The following is a 25878-nucleotide window of genomic DNA, read 5'->3' on the forward strand; positions in this document are numbered from 1 at the left end:
CGCTCCTAGCAACGCGCCCGCTCGTTGGACGGCGCCTCGGCACCGCTCGTAGCCCCGCCCAAAGAGAGCGCCTCCCCCGGCGGCAAAAAGGGAGCGCCTGGAGGATGCGGGCATCGATCCCGCTACCTCTCGCATGCTAAGCGAGCGCTCTACCATTTGAGCTAATCCCCCGCCGCGGGAGAACCGCCGCCGCCGCCGCACTTAGCGCCGCCCCGGGCGCCTCCCGGCGGCTCCGGCCGGCAGCGGGGAACTGCGCTGGTATCGAGCAGCTGGACCGGTACCGAGGGGTCGCTCTGGGACCAAGAGGTTGAACCAGCACCGAGCGGCTGGACCTGGTACTCCGGGAAGGGTCAGACATACCGAGGGGTTGGACCAATACTGAGAAGCTGGACCGGTACCAAGGCTTGGACCTGGTATCGAGTGGCTGGACCAGCACTAAGGAGTCATCTGGTATCAAGTGATTGGACTGGTACCAGGGGACTGGACTGGTGCCGAGGGTTGGACCAATACCAAGCAACTGGGCCAGGACTGTGGGACTCAGCTGGCACCGAAGGTTTGGACCCAGCCCAGAGGGAAAGGACCAGTACCGGTGCGCTGGATCGCCCCCAGACACCACCGCCAGCCGCCCCGTTTGGAGGGCCGAGGCGGCTCCAGAACGAGCGACCCGGGGCAGCGAGGGCCAGGGCCGCCCCGGTGCCGGGGGCAGCCCACCGGGGAAGGAGCCTTTCCGAGTCGCAGTCCTGAACCGCCGGGGAGGGACCCAACACCCCCCCCCCCCCCCGCAACACACAGCGGAGCACCGAGCCCAGACGTCGAAAATCTCCCTTTATTTCTTTGGGAAGAGGCCTGTACAGTTTCACTAGCGCCCTGGGCGTGCTGCTGGGGCCAGGAGAGCGGCCGGGCTCAGCCCGCGGCGTGAAGGACGCCCAGGGCGGCAGCAGCGCGCAGGACGCAGCCGCGCGCCAGCGCCAACCAGCAGCCCCCATCCCCGGCGAGAAAGAGCCGGGGGCCGCTGGGGCACGGGCAGCAAAACAGGCCCCGGAGCAGCCCCCGTCCAGCCCCGCTCCTGCAATATGGCTTGTGTAGGTGCATCTGCACCCAGTCCCGCTGCCCCAGATGCTTTTTGGTGCCCCAACCCCGGGGAGGGGGGGGGGGGAGGCTGCCGCAAGCAGCTCCCGCCCTGGCAGCCCGACGAAAGGCCCCGGAGCTCCAGGCGGCTCCCGCCGCGCGGGGCCCTCGAGCCCAGCAAAGCAGGCCGGTGAGCGAGCCCTGCCTCGCGGAGGGAGCCCCGGGCAGCGGGGAGGCAGAGCCCAGCACAGCCGGGCTGCCGAGCCCGGGCTCCTGCCCGCAGAGCTGCCGGAGCAGGACGGGCTGGAAGGGCTCCGCGTGCCGGCCGCGGCGCAGCTCGGCCCGCGCCCCTGCGGGGCACCGCTCCCTGCGGCCGACTGAAACTCTTTGGCTGGCAGCATTTGCTCACAGGCCACTTCCGAGCTAGATGAGCCCGTTGAGGAGCAGCACAGGCCAGAGCGCGCGGGGGAAGCGTGCAGCTCCCGCCTCACCACCCAGGCGGGCGCTCGGGCTGAGCTGGGGTGCTGCTGCTGACCTCTGCGGCCCAAACACACGTGCACGGCCAGCTGCTCTTGCCCAATTTCACAGCATTTTGAGAGCTGCAATGGCAGCCCCTGAGCTGGTAGGGGGTGGATGGGGAGGGGGGGAAGAGACCCAGGCTAGAGCTCTGCTGTAAACAACTGTGACACTGTAAACAGTGTTTTTCAGGGACTGAAGTTGCTGCAAGTGGCACATACAGGGGCAGTAAGTGTTTTGTCTTTTGGAGCCTGTTCTTAACAGGAGGTACTGGAGAAACCCAGTAAGAGGCCTGGGAACATCCAGCCACAGAGGGCTGAAGGGACTGGTCAAGTCAATGTGCTTCTGACATATCTTCAATTAGGAACAAAAAGTACATGCACCGATTAAAAGGAAAATCAGTCCGGTTCATTTACCCAGGACGCTAGCTCCCCAGCAGCTGCCTGAGCAGTGGATGGAGAAAGGGCAGAGTCTGTGCAAGCCTCGGGCAGGCTGATGAGACGTCCGGGTGTCAACACCTGATTGTTTGATGTTTCAGGGCAGCAGGGCAGACCCACTTGCAGACAGCAAAGCACAGAACAGTAAGCAGATCACTTACCCCATTGAGACCTAGAGAGAGGAAAGTGGGACAGGAAAAGCCAAAGCTAATTCTCAGGGTGCATAAAACCCAGGCATGTTATCTTCCAGGTAAAAGCCTCCCCTGCGAGCCCTGAGTCCGGCCTGAAGTCCCTGTGTGCATCTCCTTTATCACCTCTCTACCCCACAGCCAGTGCAAGCTGCACTGGAAACGCACAGCTGAGACACTCCTCCATCATCAGAACATCAGGAAATGGCTTGACCATGTCCCCGCTTCTCCAGAAAGCAGATTAGTGTCCAGAAATCATAGCCAAAGCCCAGTTTTTGACAGCTATGGTTGTGTTTTGCAGATAAATCCAAGAGGAATAGGTAAAGCTTGTCAGATGTTCTCTCATGCAGTCCCACGACACTTCTCCACTGGAAAAGCGAGGAGAACAGGTTATATGCATGGAATCCATGGGCTGTGGGGCAGGGCAGACAGACAGGCAGCAGCAGTGAACCCAGCTATGTTAGAAGCCCAGGACAGAGATGCGAGCTGCTGGAGCAGGCAGTGGCAAACTGCTGCAGGGAAACTCTGCCCAGAGGGTGCACAGAGAGCAGGCATACCAGCAAGATTCCTGAGGCGCTTGCCCTCCAGCCTGGCTTAACCTAATTCTCATGCAGTATCAGCACAAGAGCAGGAGGCAGCAGTGCTGGAACTGCCCCAGCTCCTCCTCCACTTCCAGCAGCTCTTAGAGCAGGGGCTGTTGCACAGCCCATCTCCCAGGGCACAAGCGCATCTGTGTGCTCAGCACAGAGCCAAGCTAGAGCGAGCCCAGCTACCTGAATGGCAGCACATTTGCACAGGGCTTCTCTTAATGGGTGCCAGTAAAATAGTTAAGAAAGCTGACAAATAGCTAGTTAGACTCTTTCTCCCATATCATGCCGTTTCACCGAATCTGTGTGTGAACCCCAAACACTGCAGAGGTAGGTCCCAAATCACCTCTGAAACACCCTGCCTAGGAACATCAGCTCTGCCTTCATGGTCTGTGCCACCTCCTGCTCTCTCCCAGGAAGAAGCATGGAGCTGGTACTGCAACAAGGACAGCATAAGCTCAAAGCCACCATCTCTCTCCCAGCAGTAACAGGAAGGCTGAAGCACAGCTCTCAGAAGCTCACAGATCCGTATGTTCTCAGTCCCCAGCAGGAGTCAGAGACAAAGGAATGAAGAACGCATGGCATTTTATCAGGAGAAAAGCTCAAAGTATTTATGGAGGAAGCAGGTTCTGTGGCAGAGGCACCAATCAGTTCCCCACAATACATGCTTGGCTTTCATCAGGGTATGAGCTCTCTGCAGGACCTGAGGTCAATCACTTCAGCCATGTGGTGCCATGTTCTAATACCTCCTCTGCGAGAGCACTTGTTCAGAGGAGGGTAAAGGCCAGAAACTATCCCCTTAGCCAGCACAGGGAGAGTTCTCACTCCTGCAGCAAGGGAACCAACCCTCTCTGCTCCCTCCCAGTTAAGGGTCACAGCTGGGCCTTGGAGAACATCCCAGAAAGGATCAGAGCAGAACCCAAGTCTGCAGCATACAGAGCTCAAGAATGGCAGTGATGCTCACTTGCAGGAGTCCACACAGTGCTTCCATCCCCGCTCCAGTGCTGCAGCTACATATTCCAGCAGTGGCAGCAGGCAGCTCCTTATGAGGAAGAGTAACAGCTCTTTGATGCACTCTGCAAAGTGCAGCATGGAATCTGGGATCCGAGACTGGAGCTGCAGGTGAGGCAGGGAAAATAGGTTTAGACTTAACACTAACTTCATCTTCAAGAGATGCTTGAGGCATGTGCTTGATTTGGATACAGAATCACAGAACAGTTGAGACTGACAGGGACCTCTAGAAATCATCTAGTTTAGTACCCTACTCAGGCAGGGTCAGCAGAGCAGGCTGCCCAGGACTGCATCCAACCAGGTTTGGAATATCTCCAAGGATGGAGAGTCCACAACCTCTCTGTGCAACCTGTTCCAATATTCTACCACCTTCACAGGGACAAGCATTTTCTTGTGTTCAGCCAGAATTTCTTGTACTTCAGTTTGTGCCTGTTGCCTCCTGTCCTGTCACTGGGCACTACTGAGAAGAGCTGGCCCCATTCTCTCCCCCGCCCCCAGCTCCCAACAGGTATTCATGCTCCATTAAAATTTGAAACTGTAGTTTGAACCGAGGTAACCACAGGCTGAGGTAACCACAGGGATCGGGGAAATAAAAACATCAGAAAACTGCTATAGAGCTTCTTTCTCACCTAGTACCCTGGCCAGCACGGGTGAGCTCAAGGCCTCTTGTAAGGACAAGAGCAGCTACAGAGATACTGCCTTTCTCTCACCCAGCTTCTTGCTCTCCTGCCTGCAGTGTTGCCATCCAGCATGAAGCCTCAACACAGGTTCTTAAAACAGTCTCCTAAGCCCAAACACAAAGTGGTCATGCAGGCATTTGTCTTTCTCCTGGCAGCTGGAGACAGTGCATTATTCTTACCCATTCAATAAACCAGGGCAGGTTGTCTTTGATCCAAGATAACTGAGAAGAACATTTCTCAGAAAGATACAGAGCTGTCTCGCTGGTCTTTGCCCAAAGCAGCTTCAGATTTGGTTCCAACACGGTTACCACTTGGGAGTAATAAACAGGTACATTCCTCTCCAACCACCTGGAACACAGTAAAGGCTGGGGGCAGTGCCAGCTACCCTAACATTGACAGCAAAGCAACAGGAGTACACATATACCTTGAAACTGCTGTCACAAGCCAAGGATATGGGAAAACTCAAGAGCTGAGCTGAAAAACACTCCCAGAAACATCTGTGGAACACTTTTCAAGCAAAAATGACTCCCTACAGAAATCACTGTGTACTGCATTAACAATTTCTGACATGTTCAGACATAAATGCCTAACTATAAGTGTCACTGACCTGTATCCTTCAAGGGAGTAGTGGGAAACTTTATGCCAGGCTTGCTGTGAGATAGACAGGATGCCAGAAGAATGAAGTATGCGAGCAGAAGAGGAGGCTGGAAGAGAAAAGAGCAATTCCCCAAATAAACCTTTGGCTAGGTCTGCTACACCCTGCTACACCCACAGCCAGGCCTTGGGGTTCTTGACAGCATATCAACCCCCAAAAGGCTTCTCTCCATGGTCTTTTGGAGAGATGCCTCAGAACACACTCAGAGTGAGACAAGGTGGTATAGAAACTTCAATGCATGCAGGAAATCTGGGTTATGGTGGCCCCAGGGAAAACATTCCCGACAGTAAAAGGTAGAGCCTTGGAGGAACACTGTCCATACAACTTGTTGTCAGCTTCTCACCCAACATGACTTACATACCCCTCTCCAAAACACATGCAATTCAAATATGGATCTATAGAGGCACATTGTTTAAGAGGAAGTCAGCAGCACAAAGACTCAGGATGAAGGTAAGGGTGTGGAAGGACATCTCTCAAAGTCAGTCACGTATACTCAGGAAAACCGTGAAATTATTATCCTCCAAGGACATTTTATCACATCCCTTCTCTCACAAAGCCACAAGAAAGGCAGTGAACGCCTTACCCTGGAAAGACCCTTGCGTCCGGACATCATGCATTAGGAAGCCAGCTGCAAAGACCAGGATTACAAGCAGCAGCCGAGACCATGGGAAGCCACGGCCCTTCATCTTGTGCAGCAGGTTCTTAGGGAACAAAAGTAACAGATTCTGTCACATGCAGTAGCTTCTGAGCTGCCTTCCAGAGGCCCAGGGAGGCTCTGGCAGCAATGGAAAACTTCTGAAAGATCATATTGTTCACAGACGGAAGGATTAATTTTAGGCTCCTCTGCTTTGCCATTTTGGCCCTTATTTTTTCTCTTCTTCCAGCTCCTATCCCGTTTTGTATCCCCCTCTCCCCTCTTTAAACCTGAGCCTAGTGCCAGGCCCCTCCTCCTCCCTCCATTCTGTACAGCTGCACAACCCTTCTCACAGCATGCTGCCTTATTTGCAGGTGCTCTGCAGTGAAAACCCACATTATCTGCTGAGCAGCTGGGAGAATGGACAAGAGCCAGCACCATCTGTCCTAAGCACGTCCTGCAGACACACCCCGGGACTGCTACTGTATACTGCTGCATGCTGCTGCACTTGGGAACTGAGCAACCCTCATACATGCCAGCAAGAAGGAGAGAGACCAGCTGTAACCCCCAGCGCAGAGAAGAAATCCAAATGACAGCTCATACTAGGCACCACCCAGGCCAGCCCTGGGCTTCTCCCACGCAGGAGTTACCTTGCAAGCAGCATCACAGGCTGCTACATCCTGGTCCCTGTTTGGCCCTCTTGCAGCAAGTTCTTCATTAGTTACTTTGAACGAACGAACCGTTTCCTGCAGGGACTGTCGCACCTTGTGGAAATAAAGAATCTCATCACAGACAAAGCAGCGCAGCACCAAGAACCCAGCCCCAGCAGGACCACGTGCCCACAAAACCCCGTTACTGGCAGGGCTTGCAGGAGCTCAACAGGGTGGCTAGTCATCCTGTGACATGCCTGCAGATAAGCCTCCTCCCAGGCCACCCATCTAAGGTGCACTCCCCCCCCCCCATCATATTTCATATTCCTGCTGCTGCCCGCTCTGGACAACCACTTACATGCATCCACATGAAGAAGCACACACAGACAAGCCAATTTTGCGTGCTCTGCCTCCTCCCAAGCACTGAGCTGTTGGTCAGGACACAGCAAAACAGCACAAGTGCTGGCCCAGCTCACTCACATGCCATGAGCAGCAGCCGCCAGGCAGAACCTGCCATTCCTTTCCTCCAGCAATTGCCCCTGTTCCCTCCCCCACACTTCAGTCCAGCAGAGACTCTTGTAAAGGAAAACTGAAAAATCCACCCTGTGCATGTGCTCTTTAATTACAAGTTTGTTTCTCACAAACCTCAGGGAAGCAGCATGACTTGACCAGGGCTGGTGGCACTCCATACAGGAGTGAAGGACATGGGAAAGCCAGGTAACACTGGCCACAGGGGAGCAGAGGGAGAAGAGCATGGAATGAGGCAGAATTACTCTGGGCTTTGCAGGACAGATCAGGTAGTGCAGATACTTTCAGAGTGCCTCAACAGCTGCAGATCAGGCTGATCCAACAAGATAACACTCCAGAGCAATAGCAATACTGGTATTCCTCTGGAGATGGCTGAACCAAGATGAGTGTTACTTCCCCCAGACATGAAAACACCAAAGGCCTAATGGGAAACTGAATTTAGACTATCCAAGTCTCAGCACAGCACTGCTAGGGAAAAGGGCTCTCCTCTTAGCTCAAGAAGCAAATAAAAGCTCTAAAAATGGCCACTTGTGTTGTCCATTTCCAGGATGGGACAAAGTGCTGCCTCTCAAGCCAGTATATACTGGCAGATGCATCTCCTGTGTTAGGGCACTCAGCTGACCTGCCTCCATGCTGCAGCAGCTATGGGCTGGGCACAGACAAATCCCATGTTGGTGCTGCCGTAAAAGGATCTCCAGGAGCCACACATACTTCATCTCCCTGCCCGACATAATTCCTCCTTCTCACAGTTCACTCCTACCTTCTTGCTGCCACTGTCCCAAGACTCCAGTAGATGGTTCAGAAGCAGACTGTGGGACAAAAGAAAATAAAGGGCTCAGTCAACATCTCTGAGACAATTTAACACTCCTGTATACTCTGAAAAGGTGCAAGTGGCCTGCCAGGAGACCAGTCCTGGGTCAGAAATCCAGCAAGGTAGGCAGGCACTGCTTCTGCTCTAAGTATCTCTCCTCCAGTATCCCCCACTTCATCCCTATGAGACTGGCAGCTCCGAGGAGCAACGAGGCTTCTCCATATTGCTGGCTCCTATCATAAGCCAAATTCTCAAAATTCTAGTTACCACTCGCCTAGTGCAGAAATGCAGTAATCTTCCAGGGAAATCAGCCTGCAAGGAGCAAGGCTGTTTCTGAAGAGGGCCAGTGGCCACGCTGGCTACACCATGCAGCCTGCTTTCTGCTCAGCCACCTGCTCCCAGAGCAGGATACTGTATGAAATGCATTCAAGCAGCAGCATGGTCCAGTTCCAGGGAGCGTGCAGACAAGGTGAGAAGATGAACTGATGGTTATCCATCTGCTGCCCCCAGCACACAGGCCCAGCTAGTCAGGCAATAGGTAGTTTCTGATTAGAAACACTCACCAGCTTCCTGAGACCACACTGGTGACAGGCAGACAGAGCAGGTGAAAGCTCTGCATCCTTGCACTTAAGAAACCAACCTGTCTAGCAGCCATGGGCCAAATTTAGACAAGAGAAAGCAGCTGCTTGTCTCCAACAGGTCAGCGGGGAACTTGCTCAGGACAATGGCAAACAGGATGCACATACCCACCTGGACTGAGAGAGGTGCTTGGTGTACAGCTGCCTCCAGACGCTGAAGCTCAGAGGGTCCACACTCAGGCACTGGCTCATGGAGTTCAGAAGCTGGAAAGGAGAGCACACTGTGCATAGCTTTCTAGCAGATCACCCACAGTCCTCTCCCTCAGGGACTCATGTCAATCGAGTTTGGCTCACAGGACATGACATGCCCAGGGCTGTGGGCTAGCATAGTAAAATACCGCCCAAACTTGCCACTTTGGGATCTCCTCCCAGCCATATCTTAGGATACCAAATGCTCACAGGTCTGACACTTCCAGACCCTGAGTCCACACATCACCTCCGAAAACCTCCCTGCCTGGCTCGCCAGGCACAGCAGGTCCCACCGCAGTCTCAGAACAAAACTCAGCTTGCTCCACCACCGCTAATTGCATGGGAGACACAGGCCATCCACCTCAGCCATCCAAGATGCAGCAAACCAACCTCTGCTCTGAACTGTCCCTAGCCCACTTCTCCCTGCCCCGACTGCCTGTTTAGAGCTGCAGCAGCATTCATGCACTCAGCTCCACCAACGCAGCGGTCACCCAAAGCACAAAATCCCCAGCCAACGTCCTCCTTTGTTTCTTTGTCACAGGTGTCTCAAGCTTGAAAGAAGTACATGCATCAGCCTGTGACCTTTCAAGAAGGCCTTTTTCAAAACAATCTTCCCTTGGCATCTGCAGGGCAGCCAAACCTAACCCATCCTTCCTTATGGCCTCAGAGGCGAGTTAGGGTGCAGTTCCATGAGAAGGGATGAGCCCATTTAATGTTCGCTGCTACCAGAATAAAAGGTCCTACTCTCCTCCCTTACCAGGGCTCAACACTTACTATCTTGCGCTCGTTATGGCACCTGTCCGACTCATCTGCCAGTTCAGCCTCCTAACACAAGACTGCTAAGCCTGCAAGAGAGATGGTCAGTCCTCTGCTGTGCTGGCGAGCTGAGACAGTTCACAGTACAGTCCCATGAAAGCCACAGCTGATGCAGCAGAGATAAATGGACCCCCAAGGAATTTTCTGTGTCATCCTCCCCTCGTGGCCGTTCAAGGGCAGGCACAGCCCTGAGCCAAGCGCAGAGGTGCTCACAGATACGGAGGGTCTCTGCGGCGCCAGCCCGGCTGCGTCGGAGGGAGGCAGCCATACGCCCTATCACCTGTCCTGGGGCTCACCTCTTTTTTCATGTCAGGTGGACAGCTTGGCGTAGCTCGGGAAAGGAAGGAAGGGAAGTAGGTGTGCAGCGTCGTCTCTGGTTTAGCGCCAAACGCCAGTACTTTCAGCCGGGGATACAGCTGCCGTAACTGCTCCTGCAGGCTGAGGAGACAACACATTAAGGTCCCTGAAATTGCAGGCAGCAGTTTCATTCGTGCCCTCTGCACAACTGCTTGGGAGGGGACTGGAACGCAAGGCAGAGCTCATGACAGGCAGAGCAGGCTGTCAAACTGCCTCAGAGCAGGCTACACTGGAACTAAGCATCAGGCTCCCTCCAGACTCCCACACCCTGACCCCTCTGCCTTCACCGTGAACTGTATGAGCAGATCCTACACAGATGAAGAAATCCCAGCCAGTTTTCCTGCAGAGCTCTCAGCCAGCTCAGCATCCCAGGAGGCAGCAGAGGAACTGCCCTTTTAGGGGGCAGCATCCAGCAAGAACCCCCTCTTGCAGAAGCACCTGCTTTCTTGCTGCACTAGGCCCACGGCAAAGAGAACGACCCTGCTTTAGCTAGGCATGCCGGCTGCCACCTGACTCCGCTCCCGCCACCGTCCTGCCAGCAGTCTCACTGACTTGTATCTAGTGTTACTAGAAAGGTCTGAGATTCACAACACTGTAGTCATAATTGAATCCTCCCCCAAGCGCAGAATTTCGTAGCTCTGCACACATAAAGAGAGGACCAGAAAGCATTTTTCTTTTTTTTTGGTCTTCTACATACACTTCCCATCCTTTTTCTGCTTCTAGTTTACCAACAGCTCCAAGAACACATAAAGCACTTGCTGAATAATTCCAGGCCTAGTAAGGACACCTCATCTGAGAGCTCTCTCTCATGTTGCAGACACAAGCCTTCCAAGCCTCTCCTTTTTCCATCCCTTTGGGCTTTCCTCCCTCACTGTTTCTTCCTGTCTCACCCTTTGTTCTGCACGCTCTTGGTCTCAAAATCTGTTGGAAGCTTCTCCAACTCCTGGTCTGATAGAGCTTCTACTCCTCCTCCGAGCTGGGGAATCCCGCTGCTGCTGCTGGCCTGGCAGAGGAGTACCGTGTTTTCCTTGACAGATACAACTGTACCAGACACCAAAGTCTTCTGCGAAAGAACATTCCCTCCCCTAATCATCTCAGATGCCAGCTGCAAGCGGGAGTGAGCAGCCTTTGGGAGCTCTTTAGCAGGATTAGATTAAGCTGCTACAAAGGTTTCTTTTTTGCTCTCACAGTGCATGTCTGAGGCACATTATTGACTCTGTGAAAAGTGTCCTGTCACCGTCTCAGCTGAGCCCACAGCCAAACAAATTAAGATACTAGTGTTCTCTCCACAGGTCTTAAGACAACTTTTCACACTAAAAAAAAAAGCATAAAAAAGCCTAAAAAGCATTCTTGCCAGCCATGCTTGCTTCTCCTCACAGTCCATTTCTTAACTTGTTTTAAACATAGGCTAAAAACAAAACGCATGTTTCAGCATCAAGCTCGAGTGCAGCACAGGCCTACCTGGGCGACAATGAGTTGTTGGGCATGAAGGCAAAGTCCAAGAGGGGGAAGAAGTCCTTGGGTCCAATCATACCAAACCCTTTGGTCAGATTTGGGTGCATCCTGCAAAACAGAAACAATTCCCACAACTTACGCCCGCTGTGCTGCTGGGCACAGTTAAAAGCGCTCCTGAAAACAGTCTACGATGCTGGAAACGGTTTCCCTTCCAGGGCCAGCACCTGCCCTCAAAAAGCAAGATTCTCCCACAAGTCAAAACAGTTTCAATTTAACTGAAAATACTGCTCAGATAAACACAGGTGGTTTCCAGGTACCAAAATTGTCTTCATTTGCTGCTATTTAAAGATATTTTGCATAAAATCAGCATGCACTTTGTTCCCTGGGCTTTAGAGTCAATAACACAGCTGTGGTAGGACTAACATTTCAGAGTCCACACCTCTTTCAGTCTTGGTTTCACCACAACAAGAGGCATCTGGCTGTCCTGTATTTCAGGGCACACTTGCTGTGACAGAAGTCCCTTGTCAGCTTTGCAAAGGGCCCAACACGAAGTATGGGGTGTGGGAAACTATACTTATAAATGGTGTGGTGACGGAACCAGAAATCCACAACCACGAGTGCTTCGGCCACAGCCTAGAGGATACCCAAGAGGAGGAAAGCAGCTACTCAGATCAGATCACAGCTACTCTGAAAGCTTCTTCACTCTGCTTTTCCAGGGGCCTGCAGAGCTCAGGTAACACCTCTGCCTTCTCTTTTATGCTTTCAGCTTTCTGCTTCCTCCATTTAACAAGCAGGGCACACGCTCCCACCACGGGTTTACAGGCAGAATGCTCAGGTTCATGCATTCCTTTTTAGTGACAAGAAGGGAGGCGTTCATACTTCGGTTTAAAGCTAGACAAACAGGTATTAGGTACTCTATTTTTTTTCTGTGAGACTACAGATAACTAGAAGTCTAGCAGGCCTGTGACAGATGACAGCTAAATGAAACTTGATCAAAGAGAAATGAAGCCTTTTCAACTGATAGAAAACTAATTAAATAAAAGTTCTCCCAGAACTAGGAGGCTCTGTTAAGTTTGGTTCAAAAAGCTTCCATGAAATCCTCTGATAAATATCAACCAAATTCAAATGCAGCATTTTTGGTTCCCAAACAGGGAGGAAAAAGAAAAAAAAAGAAAGAAACCCACCACACTCAATCTCTAGGACTTCCCAGCTCTTCAGGAGATACCACAAAAGTGGAGATGGGGGGTATCTGCTACATCGCCATACCTAAACCCCTCCAGTAACAGTGCACTGTTTCTCCATCGGTTACCTATGCTGCGTGACCCACAACTTCCTTTGATCCTGGTTGCTGGAGCTGCCACTATAACGTTCAGCTCCTTTATATAGTCTTGGAGGCTGCAGCACCAGACACAGCGGTAAGGCTCACCTGTGCCAAGACTGACAGAACCTGCTTTCCCCAATCTGCAGTCAAACACTACCTTGATCTTACTTTCAAGGGAAAATTCAACTATTTCAGCACAGCTGACACTCTGCCAGCATCTGACCCTGTGGCTGGAAACCTCAGTGCACTGGTTCAATCTAACAGTGCCACGCCGGCAACGGAAATGCCCCTGGAGCTCTGTCTAGGTGCCAGCCTTCTCTCTGGGATCCAAACCACTGGAACGGATCGTTCCCAGACTAGTTGGGGCAAGCAAAGACATATTTGCACCCAGGAGAAGCCTGTTTCTTCAGTGCAACAAGACAGAACATACAAGTGGCATGGGTCCTATACCAAGGGACACGGTCAAGGATGCAAAGCCTTCGCACGTGTGGAGTGTTGAACTTGGTGCTTCCACAGCCACTTGATAACAAGTTGCAGCATTAAATCACTTCTGTCCCACTCTCCCAGCTACTGCAGGAGCCAAGCATGGCTGTTCTGAACTTCCAGCAGATGGACAACCCTCACAGCCATTTGACTCTCTCAGAAAGATCACAGGAGACAGCTGAGGATGGATTCTGCTCCTAATGTACTGCAGACTGATGGCCTTCTCATTTTAGGAAAGGGATGAGCATCAGCAGAGAGAAAACCTCTGTAGAAAACCAATGTTTCACAGACACATTTGAGAGCCACCAGCAACAAAGTCAAGATTAGACACTGTTAGTAGGCACTACTGGTCCTGTTTGGACACCCACTACAACAGGGAACTGGAAAATTTAAGACATAAGCTAACCTTTATTGCAAGTCTATGCATTGCAGATCTTCCAGTGCTGAGCCCCCGAAACCTTCTGGGAGTACACATACCAGCTTGCTCATGTTCTTCCATATGTCTGCGTGCCCTCACTCAAGTTTTTTCCACACGCAGAATGCAGACACAGAGAACACCAACAATCTGGGCTTTACTCTTAACAAAGATACTCTGATAACACTGAACTGCAACTCACGTCAGCAGTCGGTCCAGGTAGGCAACAGCATACGGGGAGAGAGACTTGATTCCGAGCACTGGAAGCATAACACCGAGCCACACTGCAGAAGAGAGGAAGCTGTCAGACAGTATTAGGAGGAGCGTACCTCTGTGTACTAGGAAGCAGTGAGAGCTCCACTTCATAAACATGAACACTCCTCAGGTCCTCAAGCAGTGACTGAAATGTAGAGGAACACTCAAGTGCCAAAACTGCGTTTATATTTAAATCCAAAACAAACCCCCTACTCTATTTGTCCCTACTCAAAACATCTGGTAGGTAACCAGGCACGAAGATCCCTCAGAAATGGTTACAGCACAGCTGAGCAACCTCAGATGCTTTCAGAGGAACAGTAGTGCAAACAAGCTCCACATCTTGGCCAGGTCAAACAGCTCCTGCTGAGATTTAGTGATTCTCTACTGTCTCAGTAAGGTAAAGATGTTGTCTAGAAATTAGACAAATTAAGGTTAGTTTTTGTCTTTGTAGAAAATCCATTAGCACTTGGCAGGAGATCTGAACTTACTCTTTCTGTAAACAACATACTTGATACATCTCAAACTGCCATGAAACTAAGCCATTTCACACAGATGTCACCATTCTAAATGTTGACTTTTCAACATCTATAAATACAGGTCAATACAAATCATCCTCCCTTCTGCAATGGTAACTAATATTTAACATAAATGGCTAAGAACTGAAGGTAAAAACAAGGGCGGTTATAAGGACTAGATAATAAGAGCCACTAATGTCACATATCTTCTACCGCTATGCCAAGAAGCAAGCTTCCTAAATCCCAGCCTTCATCTCAAATGCTAGGGACACCAGTTATTTTGTTCTCAAAGAAGTACCTAACAAGTTGTATATGACAGTTTCAAAGACAACTTAATTTTGAAATGTCACCTGAGACCTGTCTGTACACATCTCCCCTAGGATCTCTGCCATGCACTGCATCAGCATCTGGCTTTTGTACTTTCAACAGTAGGATGACGTGGTTTTAGGCAGATCAAACACTCAACCAATAAAGTCAGAGGAAGTCAAGGTGCACACAAGTATGACTGAGACCTGCCCTTGCTACCTCCAATCATCAATTGTTTCCAAGCACAGGGAAGAGCACTGGCACAGGTTGCCCAGAGAGGTTGTGGAGTCTCCTTCTCTGGAGATCTTCAAGGCCTGCCTGGATGCAACCCTGTCTACCATGCTCTAGGTGACCGTGCTGAGTGGGGAGGTTGGACTAGATGATCTCCAGAGGTCCCTTCCAACCTTACTGATTCTATGAAATGGGAAACTGATTCTTCCGAGCACTACTCCCAGCCCATCAGCTCTGAAGCTCTCACCTTTCAGGCCTTCAGTGAGGTCTGTGAATCCAGCTTGTCCCAGAGCCCACAGGATTGTAAGGCATTTTGTTGGCCTGTTCTGGTGGGACCGTAACACCTCCAAGTACTGAGATGAAAATCAGAAGTTAATTCAAAAGAACTTCAGTTTGTCTCATCTCATTGTTTCAACCAATAAGAGACCCAGTGGTGTTCATCACCTCTACAGTAGCTCAAAGGGCTGCCACCAAAGGACTGAAGTGGCTCTACAAAGCTTTCAGCTTCAGCCAGGATTGCAAGGTGCAGTCTGTCAGAGCCCAGGGAGCCTCACAGAGGTGGAGCTTTGTGTGCTCTGTCACTGCTAAGGAAGGACATCTTAACAACCAGGAAAGCCCTCATAACATTGACCAGAAGTTGTGTTAGCCCACAGCATACTGAACTGAAAACTGCAATAGTCTGGAGAAGCAGAGTTTCTGACACCAAGTAGTGGTGGATAACATTAAAGTTGCATTAAACACATGCTCAGCTGCTTGCTTTGAAGGAGTGTGACACCAAGAACTTTCATTCTTGTCCCATCACTGCCTAGCAGCTGCATGCTGAGCTTCCTCCCTGCTCCCTGAGAATGCACAGCACATGTGATGTGGAGAGGGAGCACAAGCTTTGAACATGATCAAAGGGTGAACACAGTAGAACGACAACATTAACAGTGGCTTCAACTTATCTGGGGAGGAAAGGAGGCACTGATTCCTTTTGGATAGGCTAAAAGCACATTAAAAGCATGAAATGTTTGTATGTAGGACAAGAACTTTTAATTAACTGAAACTGATTGTTCACGGCCTGACTATGAGACACGCGTGGCCATTCTGAACGTTCAGCAGGATCTTCGGGGAGGAAAGAGGAGGAACACTGCCGGGTTTTACTACAACATCAAAAGTAGTCCACTCTCAGACTCAGTGAAAACAAATACATTCAGCTCACCTTGCCCAAGTTCATCGTTGCAATTTTAGGCCGGTCCAGCAGCACTGCCTGAATGCAGATCCTGTAACCGTGCAAAGACTCACCTGAAACACAGCACAAAAGGGATATACTCAAGCCCCAGCAGTTCATGGACATATTTTGAAACATCTCCCTTTGCTTTGGATGATCCCCTTTGCCTACAAGTCTGCCCTGCTCATTAGCTAGTGAACTCCAGACTCTAGTCTCACCAAAGAGGTTTGGGTTCTGCTCCCTCCATTTTCCTCCCTGTCCTGCTCTCCATTCTCCTTCCAACCAGCCTCCTACTCAGGACATCACCACTGCAGGGCTCCCACCCCACAGAAACCCCACAGTCCCCTGAAACACCGCCAGCAGCTTCCTAAAGGAAAGGCCTCTGGCTCAGCTCCACTCCATAGAGGCTATTAGTCAACAGGTAAGCACAGTCACAGCCACAAGTCTGGGAACTTCCTAGGGCTAACTTCACCCTTGTTTGCATCCAAACGAACAAGGGTTAAGAGGACAGCGGTGGACTCCGAACCCCTCAATCCCTTCCTGCTACACTGCGTGCAGAGGGCAGCACAGCTTAGCTTCGAAAGTGGCTGCTACCACCTGAAGGGTCTGACCTGCTCTCCAGCATGCAGTTCTGATGCTTACATTACCCTGCTCTGGAACAGGTTCAATTTTTATGCCAGGTTAGCCAGCAGAATTGGTCTACCGTGCAGCCAGACAAACACGAGAACCAATGCAAGGAGAGCAGAGGCGTGTGGTTGCAGGGCAAGGCTGCAGCAGTGGTCATATGTTGGCCATGGCCATAGCCTTAACTAAACCTTAAGGTGCTGCACTACACAGACTAAATCCTGATGGAGTGACCTCAGATGAAAGCAAAGGATCTTTTGGAATTAAACACGAGTGCAAGTCTCACAGCAAAGCAATTCCTCAGCTATTTGCTAAAACATTATTTTGTGCTATTCTTATCCTTCAATTTTCATCAATCAGTTCTTTTTTGTGAGAGAAGCAAATTGCACCCACGGCCACAGATCTGCAATACACAGCACCCCAAAACAAAAATCCAAAGAGTTTCTATTTCCTTTCTAACAGCTGGGCTTTGTCTAGCTCTGCTATACAACACACCTCCTCACAATTGCACTTACAACTGTTCAGGAAGCCACACTGTAAACTGAATCAGGAATTTGACCCAGATTGAAAAATGTTTTTGCCACCCACAAGCAGTTGGGTTAGCACAACAGAAGGCAGGATTCGGCAGCCAGATGAAGGCAGTTCTGAAACAAGCATCGCACCAGACACCTTGTATCGTGGAAACACGGCCTCAGGAGCCATCAGCAGCGCTGGGTTTTGAGAAACCAAGTCAGGAACAATCAAGGTGTTTAGCAAACCACGCAGTGTAGTGACACTTTGGGACTATGAGGACAGGCGGTAGCTGGATGCTACCCTTAAAGCAACCAGCAACTAACTGCTTAACAGTGGTGGTACTGAACATGATATTTAGGTTTTGTATTTAACACTCCGCTGAAAGAAACAGGCCATCACCCTCATTCAGGATGCTACTTCTGGCTGCCTGAAGAGTCAGGAAACGTGGTCAGGCGCACGTATATTCCATTCGCAAAGAGGGCAAGAAACACTCTCCCCTCTCCTGGCATGAAAGCTCACATTGGGAATCCTCAGTTCACAGGGAACACAGCAACGAATTAGCAGTTATCCAGTTTCACAGGGTCAAAAGATCCCATTTCAAAAGCTGTAGCAAAACACGCACCAAAGTGACAGCCTTCAGCAAGGCGTTTTCCCCCACGTAATCTTCACTCTGCGACTCTCTCCCTGACAGAGTCGTACAGGGCTCCTGTCTCACATCCAGCCATGGCCTACTCTGGTTCTTTCAAGTCTGAAACCCAGCAGTCTGAGAAGCAATGTTTTTCATCGTATTGATAAGTCCCTCCGGCAGGAACAGCTCCTGCACAGAACAAGTTCCTCATTTCATGTTCTACGCAGAGGAATTTCGAAGAGCTATTAAAAATCAAACTACACGCAGTAAAAAATTCTTATAGCCACAAAATCTTCCTCCCACCAGACTCCCACATAAAATAACCTCTTGCACTAGCAGGGTCTAATATGCATTCTCTAATACCCTTATATTTATGTTCACTGTGCTCTTACCTGGAGTTTTGTCCAACTCCTGTAGCATTGTATAAATACAGTGATCGAAGAAGAGCTCCAGCACACTGGAGGATCTTCCCAGCAGGGATTTGATGATATTCTTCAGCTCTTTGTTCACGAGACAGTAAGGATAATCTGAAGCCAACACAATAGTACGAAGGAATTCAGTGAGCACCAATTAACAAAACTATCAGCTGCAGCTACAATACTTGCCTAGCAGGTAAGAAACAGTCTGCAGAGAAGCGCTTAGCTTTCATACACCAAACGATCAACAAGCAACTTTCCTCAGTTTTTCTGCATTAGGTGTGTTTAATTTGGCAATAAATGATTGCTTTTTGTTAAATGTTAATACCACTGGATGTGCACAGGATTTGAAAAAATATTATGCTGTACTATCCACTGTCATCTCAGCAACAAGTGCTCTCAAAGGGTCCAACAGACAATGTATAAAAGCAAGAGTATCTCTTAAAGATGAGTGTGGATACTTGTGAACAGCTTCCTGAATTTCAGAATACAAGTTACATATTCTCATGGAGAAGGCATGACTACAGAAAGGCTCTATTTTACTAACTCTATAAGCTGCAAGGCACTTCTATGGGCCTTTGCAAACAAAGAAAACCCAAATTACAGTGACATTGCTAAATAACCAAACTTTAAGTAACTTTGTAGTGTAAATAACACAGTAGTGTGCTCTATTCTCGAGTTACCTAAACATCTACTAAAGATGGTTTTTGCAGGAAAAAAAAAAAAGGTCTATAAAAAAAAGCAAAGAAAACTTCAAACATCTCAATTTGCAGGGAACATGCACAGACTGTGGAACAGGCTGGACCCGATTCATCTCCGATGTGGACAGAAGACTTCTCTCACATTCCAGTTACTGTTTTGGTCGTGTCCACTCCGATACTTCTGAAAACTGTCCCTTAAGCAAGCTGTCCTTTAACCTTTACCCTTGAAAAATCTGCACAAAGTAAGTCTTGCAACAAGTGAGCCAAAATGATTCATGCAGCACCTAACTCCAACTCTTCCCTCTAGAACCAACATCTGCTTGGGAGGGACAAAAGAACTAGAGCAGAAATAGGGCTGCTTCTCCTCTGGGTGCTGTGTCCTGAGCTGCCTCCCAGCTCCCGGCTTTTCCTTTGAGCTGGCTATCACGTGGCCACGCAGGCTGGCTTGCTTTTAAGCACCGGACTGAGCTGTCTCTTCTGCACAGAAATAGCAGCTCTGTGTGCACCACAGCCTCCATCATTCCCACTGCAGGCATGAGAGGACTCATCCAAGGCTAAGCTACAGGCGCACTTTTGCCAGAACAGATACAGTTCACACATCTTTACAAAGCGTGAGGCTGCTGTTTTTTCCTCAAAGCTTCCCGTCACCCTCACGTTCTGGCTGGCAGAATGGTATGCTTTTCACCGAGTCGAGGGCAGCAGGAAGATATAGCCCCTGGAGAGCTCAAGCCCTTCTCCCCCATGCCGCATTAGCTTCACAAAATTTATTACAGCACCACACACAAGTTGAGCACAGTAATTCATGTGAGAGTTTGCTGTATTTTCCCCACGGCCAGCCCAGAATACTCAGGTATTACAAGCCTGACAGCACAGCGTGTTAAACATCACTGACCATGAGTGTGCTGACTGAGCATGGGATCACTCTTAGGGGCCTGCAGCTTATAGTTGAGATAGCCAGCCAGGTCTTTAACCCAGACAGATGGGTTCTCGGGAAACATGTTCTGGCTTTTATCCAGCTCCTTCTGAAGATCTGCCAGATCGAGCTGTAAATGATATAAAAGCATTACATTACATAAATTCAAACTGAGGAGCTCAGAACTGATCAAAAAGCATGAAAAGAAAACCAAAATCAACTTCAGCTCATAAAGAACTATTGAGTAAAGACACAGACATCGCAGATTTTCACTCTGAGAACCCTGCTCTTCCCATACAGAAAACACCAACTCCCTGGTGCCATACCTTTCAGCACCTCTTCCCTAATCCACCACATTATTAATACAAACAGTAGCAGTCGTATTGAAACACTATTTAATTTTATACTTGAAACAGTTAAGTTTCCTCCAGATTAATACAGACTACTACTGAGGAACAAGAAAAAAAAAAGTATGTAGAAAGTTGCTTTTACCCAGGACTGAAAATAAGGCTGTAGAAAGCCCCCCAAAACAACAGAAAAAAGATTAAAAGAAAGCTCTATCTTGCACTTTCATAGACATCAAAAATATACTCTTCTCATTGCTCAGATCCGCTCAGTCTGGCTTTGATGCATCTGGGAAGCAATGTTCATTGTTTTACATTCCACTCTCCTGCTGGCATTGCCAAACCAACTGGAGGAGTCACGCAGAGCCTGCTGTTCTTCATTTCTCTGTGCCATGTATTGAGCTTCACCTACAGATCAACTGGTTCAATGCCAAGCTACATACATAAGTGGCCAAGGAACACAAGTGGTGTCACCAAAGGCAGACTCTAGATGGGAGACAGCACAAGGCTGTATTTAGTGTAGACCTGCCCACCATTACACCCAGCTGTACACCCAGTTTGTATCTGCACTTCGGGGCAACTTCGCACCCAGAGTCCTAAAAGGAGAAAAAGGCCAATAGTGACAAGAGCAACTTAATTATCAACCCATGATCAGCAAACTATGAGTACGTACAGCACGTTCACATCCTGTCACCTTCCCTCTTCCGTGTTATTAGTCATGAAATACGATAAGCACATGTACTTTTGAAGTCAAATTACCTGCAAGTTTGCAGGGCCAGATACCACATCTTAATTTCAAGGAGTTTAGAAGATACAATAGGCCTAATGGCTCTTCAAAGTTTTGCACAAAGTCTGAGACTTGTTTTCTGTAAGTAGTAAATTACAGTTCTAGCATATTACCAGATTTGAGTTGGTTATCCTCCCACTACCTTTTTATTTAAGCAAACATTCTGAAAGCAGGAACAGAAAAATAAATAGCTGCTACTACATCAAAAAAATGAAACTATCAGTGAAGCTGACGTGGTAAAAGTCACACAATAGCACTTGTCACTGCTGAGCTGTGCAAAGCAAAGCCATAGGGCAGTAATGCTTTCCAGCTCAAGGCCACTCTGACTGAAGGATGTTTTCCATGACACGCAGAAATAACATATTCATTTCACACTGATTCGTTTCTATAGGTTATAACTGTATGCATCTAATTGCGTCAACGTAACCCAAGCTGATACGAGAGCAAATATCTACCCCTTTTAGCAGGGAAGGGGATCAGAGACACGTCAGAACACAAGTCATGAGCAAGACACAAGCACTGGGGTTAAAGCAAAGGAACTGAACGGCACAGGTGGACAGACAGCTGCTGCAGGAGACCGTCACCAGGCAGCTGCTTTCCCTGGGAGGTGTGTTAACATAAGGGACTCAGCTTGGGGTTTGTTTTTAAAACCAATCTGTGCTCAGAAGCCATGAAAACAGAGAAGGGATGAGGACAAACGAGTTTTACAGATTCATTTAACATGCAGAGAACAAGAGCTGCAGAAATTTCTTCCAGAGGAGCTCAGCAAGAAAGACAAGGAGAACATTTGCACTAGCAATGCTTTCTCAGGATTCCTCCTAGGCAGTAGACAGAGAGGAGATGAAGAAACCAACCAGAAATTCCCTTCCAGCCATCTACTCACGTACTGCTTCCTGCCTAAAGTAAAAGTATAACCTAAAGCATAAGATAGAAAAATCTCTCAGACCAGCCACGCATGGTTTGCCAAAGCACTAAGTACCATCTGTTCTGCTCCCACAGCAAGACCACTTTGAGTTTTAATCAGAGCTAAGTAGTACTTTTTCCTGGGGGAAGGCTGGGCACACTTAAATCAACCTAGTGAACTCCCAGACACAAAGAGGCTCCGGTGTGGGAGTTTCTTTTCTCCTCCCAAGACATGATAAACTTTTGTATTAAGACTGAGGAGAAACAGGGCACCGTGTCCTTTGCGCCACTCCCTTCAACTGGAATTAATAATAATGTTCTGAGACTCTCATTCACAAAGCAGCAAAGAATACAGGTTCCCCGAATGCCAGCCTGGCTCAGCGAAGACTACGAAACAAAGGCATTTGAAACTTCAACTCTGCCATGTTAACGCAGGTCAGGAGCGGCCTAAGCACCCTCGAATCCGTGCCACTGTAAGAACAGGGTCGGTTACAGAGGAGCGGCACGCGGCACGCAGCGCGCCCAGGCCTGCTGGGCACGCTCACCGCTTTCAGAGCTTCCTCCAGCGTTCGGAATTTGCCTTGCTTGAGCCCGGCATCACTTGCTGATGACTTCTTCGCACTCTTCCCTGCGTTATGTTTCCTGTGCTGCTGCTCAGGTGCAGAAGCAGGAGGGACCTGCTCTTTGTTCTGCTTCTTCACAGTCTTCTCAAACCCCAACTCAAAGATCGTGTCTGAGGTAGCAATTGGAGCTAAAAACAAGGGAAAACAAAAGAAAGTGACCCAGAGAGACTGAGTATTTCAATATGCACCAAAAAACCCCCCGTAGACTAGCAAAACACTCGTGCATAACAGAAATCTGACAACAAGCACAGAGCATAGTCCCTGCCAAACTTGTGCAAGGGGCAGCTGCACAAACGAGTTACAACATCGTGTTCAGCTTTTAGGAAAGTTACCAAACTTCACACAAAAAACAATTTCAAACCCCAGTGCTACGAGGAACCACTCTGACCCCCAAACCGTCCCCGTCCAGGCCTCGTCACGGAGATGGGGCAAGAAAGCCAGGAAGCAGCACAGCGAATGGAACCGCAGGGCGCTGCCGTGGGGTAACGCAGCAGAGCGCAGCCGAGACCGTGGGCCCGGGGGACGCACTGCGCCCACCCCGGGGGGCTCACCCTGCTGCGGCCCCCACTGCAGCACCCAGCCCCAGCCCAAGGCCACTCGCGACCCTGCCAGCCCCACGCGGGCCTTCCCTGGGGCTGCCCCTTGCTTCCCCCTGCAAGGGGGGGGGGGAAGACCCCAAGATGCCTCCACGGACCCTCCCCTGAGCTGCTGCCTTGCCCCATGGGACCTCTCTAGCCCCTCTTAGACCCTCCCCAGAGCTATCCCCACACGTGAACGCACCAGCCCAACGTGGGCCCTCCCCAGAGCTGCCACTCCTGCCCACGCGAGACCCCACTGGCCCCACGCAGACCCTCCATGGAGCTGCCGATACTCCCCGTTGCGAGACCGCGCAAGCCCCACACCGAGCCACCACCTGCCCTCACAAACCCTCCCCGGAGCCGCCCCCCACGCGTGAACGCACCGGCTCCACGTGGGGCCTCCCCAGAGCTGCCCCCACGTGAGACTCCCCCCCCCCAGCCTCACGCAGCCCTTGTCCGGCGCTGCCGCCTCGAATCCCCCCCGCCCACATCCAACCCCACGCACCCCCCCCCGCGGAGGCCGCCGCCGGCCCCACGCGAGACCCCGCCGCGCTCACCGGCCAGAGGCAGCGCGCGGCCAGCGTTGGCCTCGCCCAGGGCCCGGCGGCTGCCGGCGCCGCCCGCGGGCCGCCGGCCCTTCCGCACCACCTCCCAGCGGCCGCCGCCGGCCGAGGCCGGGCCCGCGCCCGCCGCCGCCGCCATCCGCGCTCGCAGCCCCGGCGCCGCGCCGCGCCCCACCGCGCAGGCGCCCGCCGCCGATGCCGATTGGCTGCGCGCGGCCCCTGCCACGTCTCGGCCCCGCCTCCGCGGGGGGCCACGTGACTTCGAGGGGGCGGGGCACCGCCCGCTGCCCCGCCCAAGCATGGCTCCTCCCGGCCACCGTCCCCTCCTGTACCCCCCCCAGGGGCCGGCCCGACCTGGCTGGGCCCTTCCCGGCCACCGTCCCCTCCTGCCGCTAGGGGGCGGCCGGACCTCTTCGGGCCCTTCCCGGCCACCGTCGCGTAGTGCTCGTAGGGGACCACCGGCCCCTCCACGCCGCCGCCGTCCTGCTGCGGCGGGCGGGCTGCGCGTCCCGAAGGCTGCGCAGCGCCCCGGGAGGCGTCTCCTCCGGGGAGGCGGCCTCCCCGGGGCTGCGCGGAGAGGCGAGCGGCCCGGGGAGGCAGGACCGAGGCGCTTCCCACCACGCCCTGGGTCGTGCAGCGCCTGTGGGCAGCGCTGGCTCCTCCCTGGAGGGCGAGGGGGAAGAAGGCCCCAGCCTGCTCCGCGGTGTAATGAAGCCCGGCCGGGTCTTTCCCCAAAGCTCGAGCTGACGTGTCGGGCAAAGAGCAGCTGCCTCCGGGAGGAAGGCACCCGGCTGCGTCCCTCTGTGCGGCGCCCCAGGCAGGCTGTGCCGTCTCTCGTGGCACGGCGCCTGCGCGGCCCCCTCCCAGGGCGAGGCACCTCAGCCACCTCAGCGCCTCACTCCTAGACCTGCTCTTTGCAGCGGACGTGGCCCTCCCCTCTCCTGCCGGGGAGGACACTGCCCTCACCTCCGCCGGGAGCGCCGGGGCGCGGCAGCGCCCGGCCGCCCTGCGCGGCGCCGCTGCGCCCGCCGCGGGGGCGGGGGCGGGGGCGGGGGCGTGTCCATGCAGATCAGGGAGCGCGCGGGGGGCGTGTCCATGCAGATCAGGGAGCGCGCGGGGGGGCGTGTCCATGCAGATCAGGGAGCGCGCGGGGGGGCGTGTCCATGCAGATCAGGGAGCGCGAGGGTGCCGCCGGGAGAGCGCGGCGGGGGGGGGGCGTGTCGGCGGCGCGGTGGGCGTGCCCATGCAGATCAGGGCGCGCGCGGGGGCCGCCGGGAGAGCGCGGCGGCGGCGTGTCGGCGGGCGCGGCGGAGCGCCGCGCGTGTCGGCGGCGGCGGGGCGCGCGCGGGGCGTCGGGGCGCGCGTGGCGGCGTGGGTGCGTCGGGAGTGGGTGCGCTTGCGTGCGTGTGCGTGAGGTGTGTGTGCGTGCGGCGGCGTGTGTGCGCGCGGGGCGGGTGGCGGGGGCATACTTACCTGGCAGGGGAGACACCATGATCAGGCAGGTGGTTTTCCCAGGGCGAGGCTCATCCCTTGCACTCCGGGTGTGCTGACCCCTGCGATTTCCCCAAATGCGGGAAACTCGACTGCATAATTTGTGGCAGTGGGGGACTGCGTTCGCGCTCTCCCCTGGCAGCGCCGGTGCAAAGACAGACGGGTCGGGGGGGCTGGGGGTCCACGGGGGTCCTCGCTGCCGCGTGGGTTTGTCCTGCACCGGCCCCACGAGGCATGGCCGGTCGTGGCGGATGGCCGGCGCGCCTGGGGGACACCAAGCCTCTGGGGGGCGCCGAACCTCCGCGTCCCTCGTCTGGGGGACACCAAGTCTCCGTATCGCTCACCTGGAGGATGCCAAGCCCCCATGTCCCTCATCTGGAGGAGGCCAAGCCTCCATGTCGCTTGTCTGGGGGACACCAAGGTCCCCCAAAGCCCCCGTGTCCCTCATCTGGAGGATGCCAAGCCCCCATGTCCCTCATCTGGAGGAGGCCAAGCCTCCATGTCACTCGTCTAGGGGACACCAAGGTGCCCCAAAGCCCCCCGGTCCCTCATCTGGAGGAGGCCAAGCCTCCATGTCGCTCATCTGGGGGACACCAAGGTCCCCCAAAGCCCCCGTGTCCCTCATCTGGAGGAGGCCAAGCCTCCATGTCACTCGTCTGGGGGACACCAAGGTGCCCCAAAGCCCCCGTGTCCCTCATCTGGAGGAGGCCAAGCCTCCATGTCGCTCATCTGGGGGACACCAAGGTGCCCCAAAGCCCCCGTGTCCCTCATCTGGAGGAGGCCAAGCCTCCATGTCGCTCATCTGGGGGACACCAAGGTGCCCCAAAGCCCCCGTGTC

General features: G+C 52.4%; 1 protein-coding gene and 2 non-coding genes across 3 annotated transcripts; 1 reads left to right on the forward strand and 2 right to left on the reverse strand.

Moving 5' to 3' along the window:
• Window positions 1-98: 98 nt before the first annotated feature.
• Window positions 99-171, reverse strand: TRNAA-AGC (transfer RNA alanine (anticodon AGC)). The gene has a single exon. It is a non-coding gene; the product is annotated as a tRNA-Ala (tRNA).
• Window positions 172-812: 641 nt separating this feature from the next.
• TMEM214 (transmembrane protein 214) lies at window positions 813-25041 on the reverse strand. The gene is made up of 19 exons (XM_062573141.1): window positions 25023-25041; window positions 23959-24049; window positions 23544-23659; window positions 22331-22536; window positions 19731-19881; window positions 18114-18248; window positions 15948-16030; window positions 14994-15099; window positions 13642-13723; window positions 11227-11328; window positions 9705-9846; window positions 8516-8607; window positions 7715-7763; window positions 6427-6540; window positions 5726-5843; window positions 5095-5191; window positions 4667-4835; window positions 3761-3912; window positions 813-2577 (listed from the first exon to the last, which is right to left on the reverse strand). The coding sequence occupies exons 1-19, from the start codon at window positions 25039-25041 to the stop codon at window positions 2451-2453; spliced, it is 2151 nt and encodes a 716-aa protein (XP_062429125.1). The 3' UTR covers window positions 813-2450.
• LOC134139339 (U1 spliceosomal RNA) lies at window positions 25015-25178 on the forward strand. The gene has a single exon (XR_009958119.1). It is a non-coding gene; the product is annotated as a U1 spliceosomal RNA (small nuclear RNA).
• Window positions 25179-25878: the final 700 nt, after the last annotated feature.

The sequence above is a fragment of the Rhea pennata genome, chromosome 3 (genome assembly GCF_028389875.1).
Source record: "Rhea pennata isolate bPtePen1 chromosome 3, bPtePen1.pri, whole genome shotgun sequence".
Taxonomy (NCBI): domain Eukaryota; kingdom Metazoa; phylum Chordata; class Aves; order Rheiformes; family Rheidae; genus Rhea; species Rhea pennata.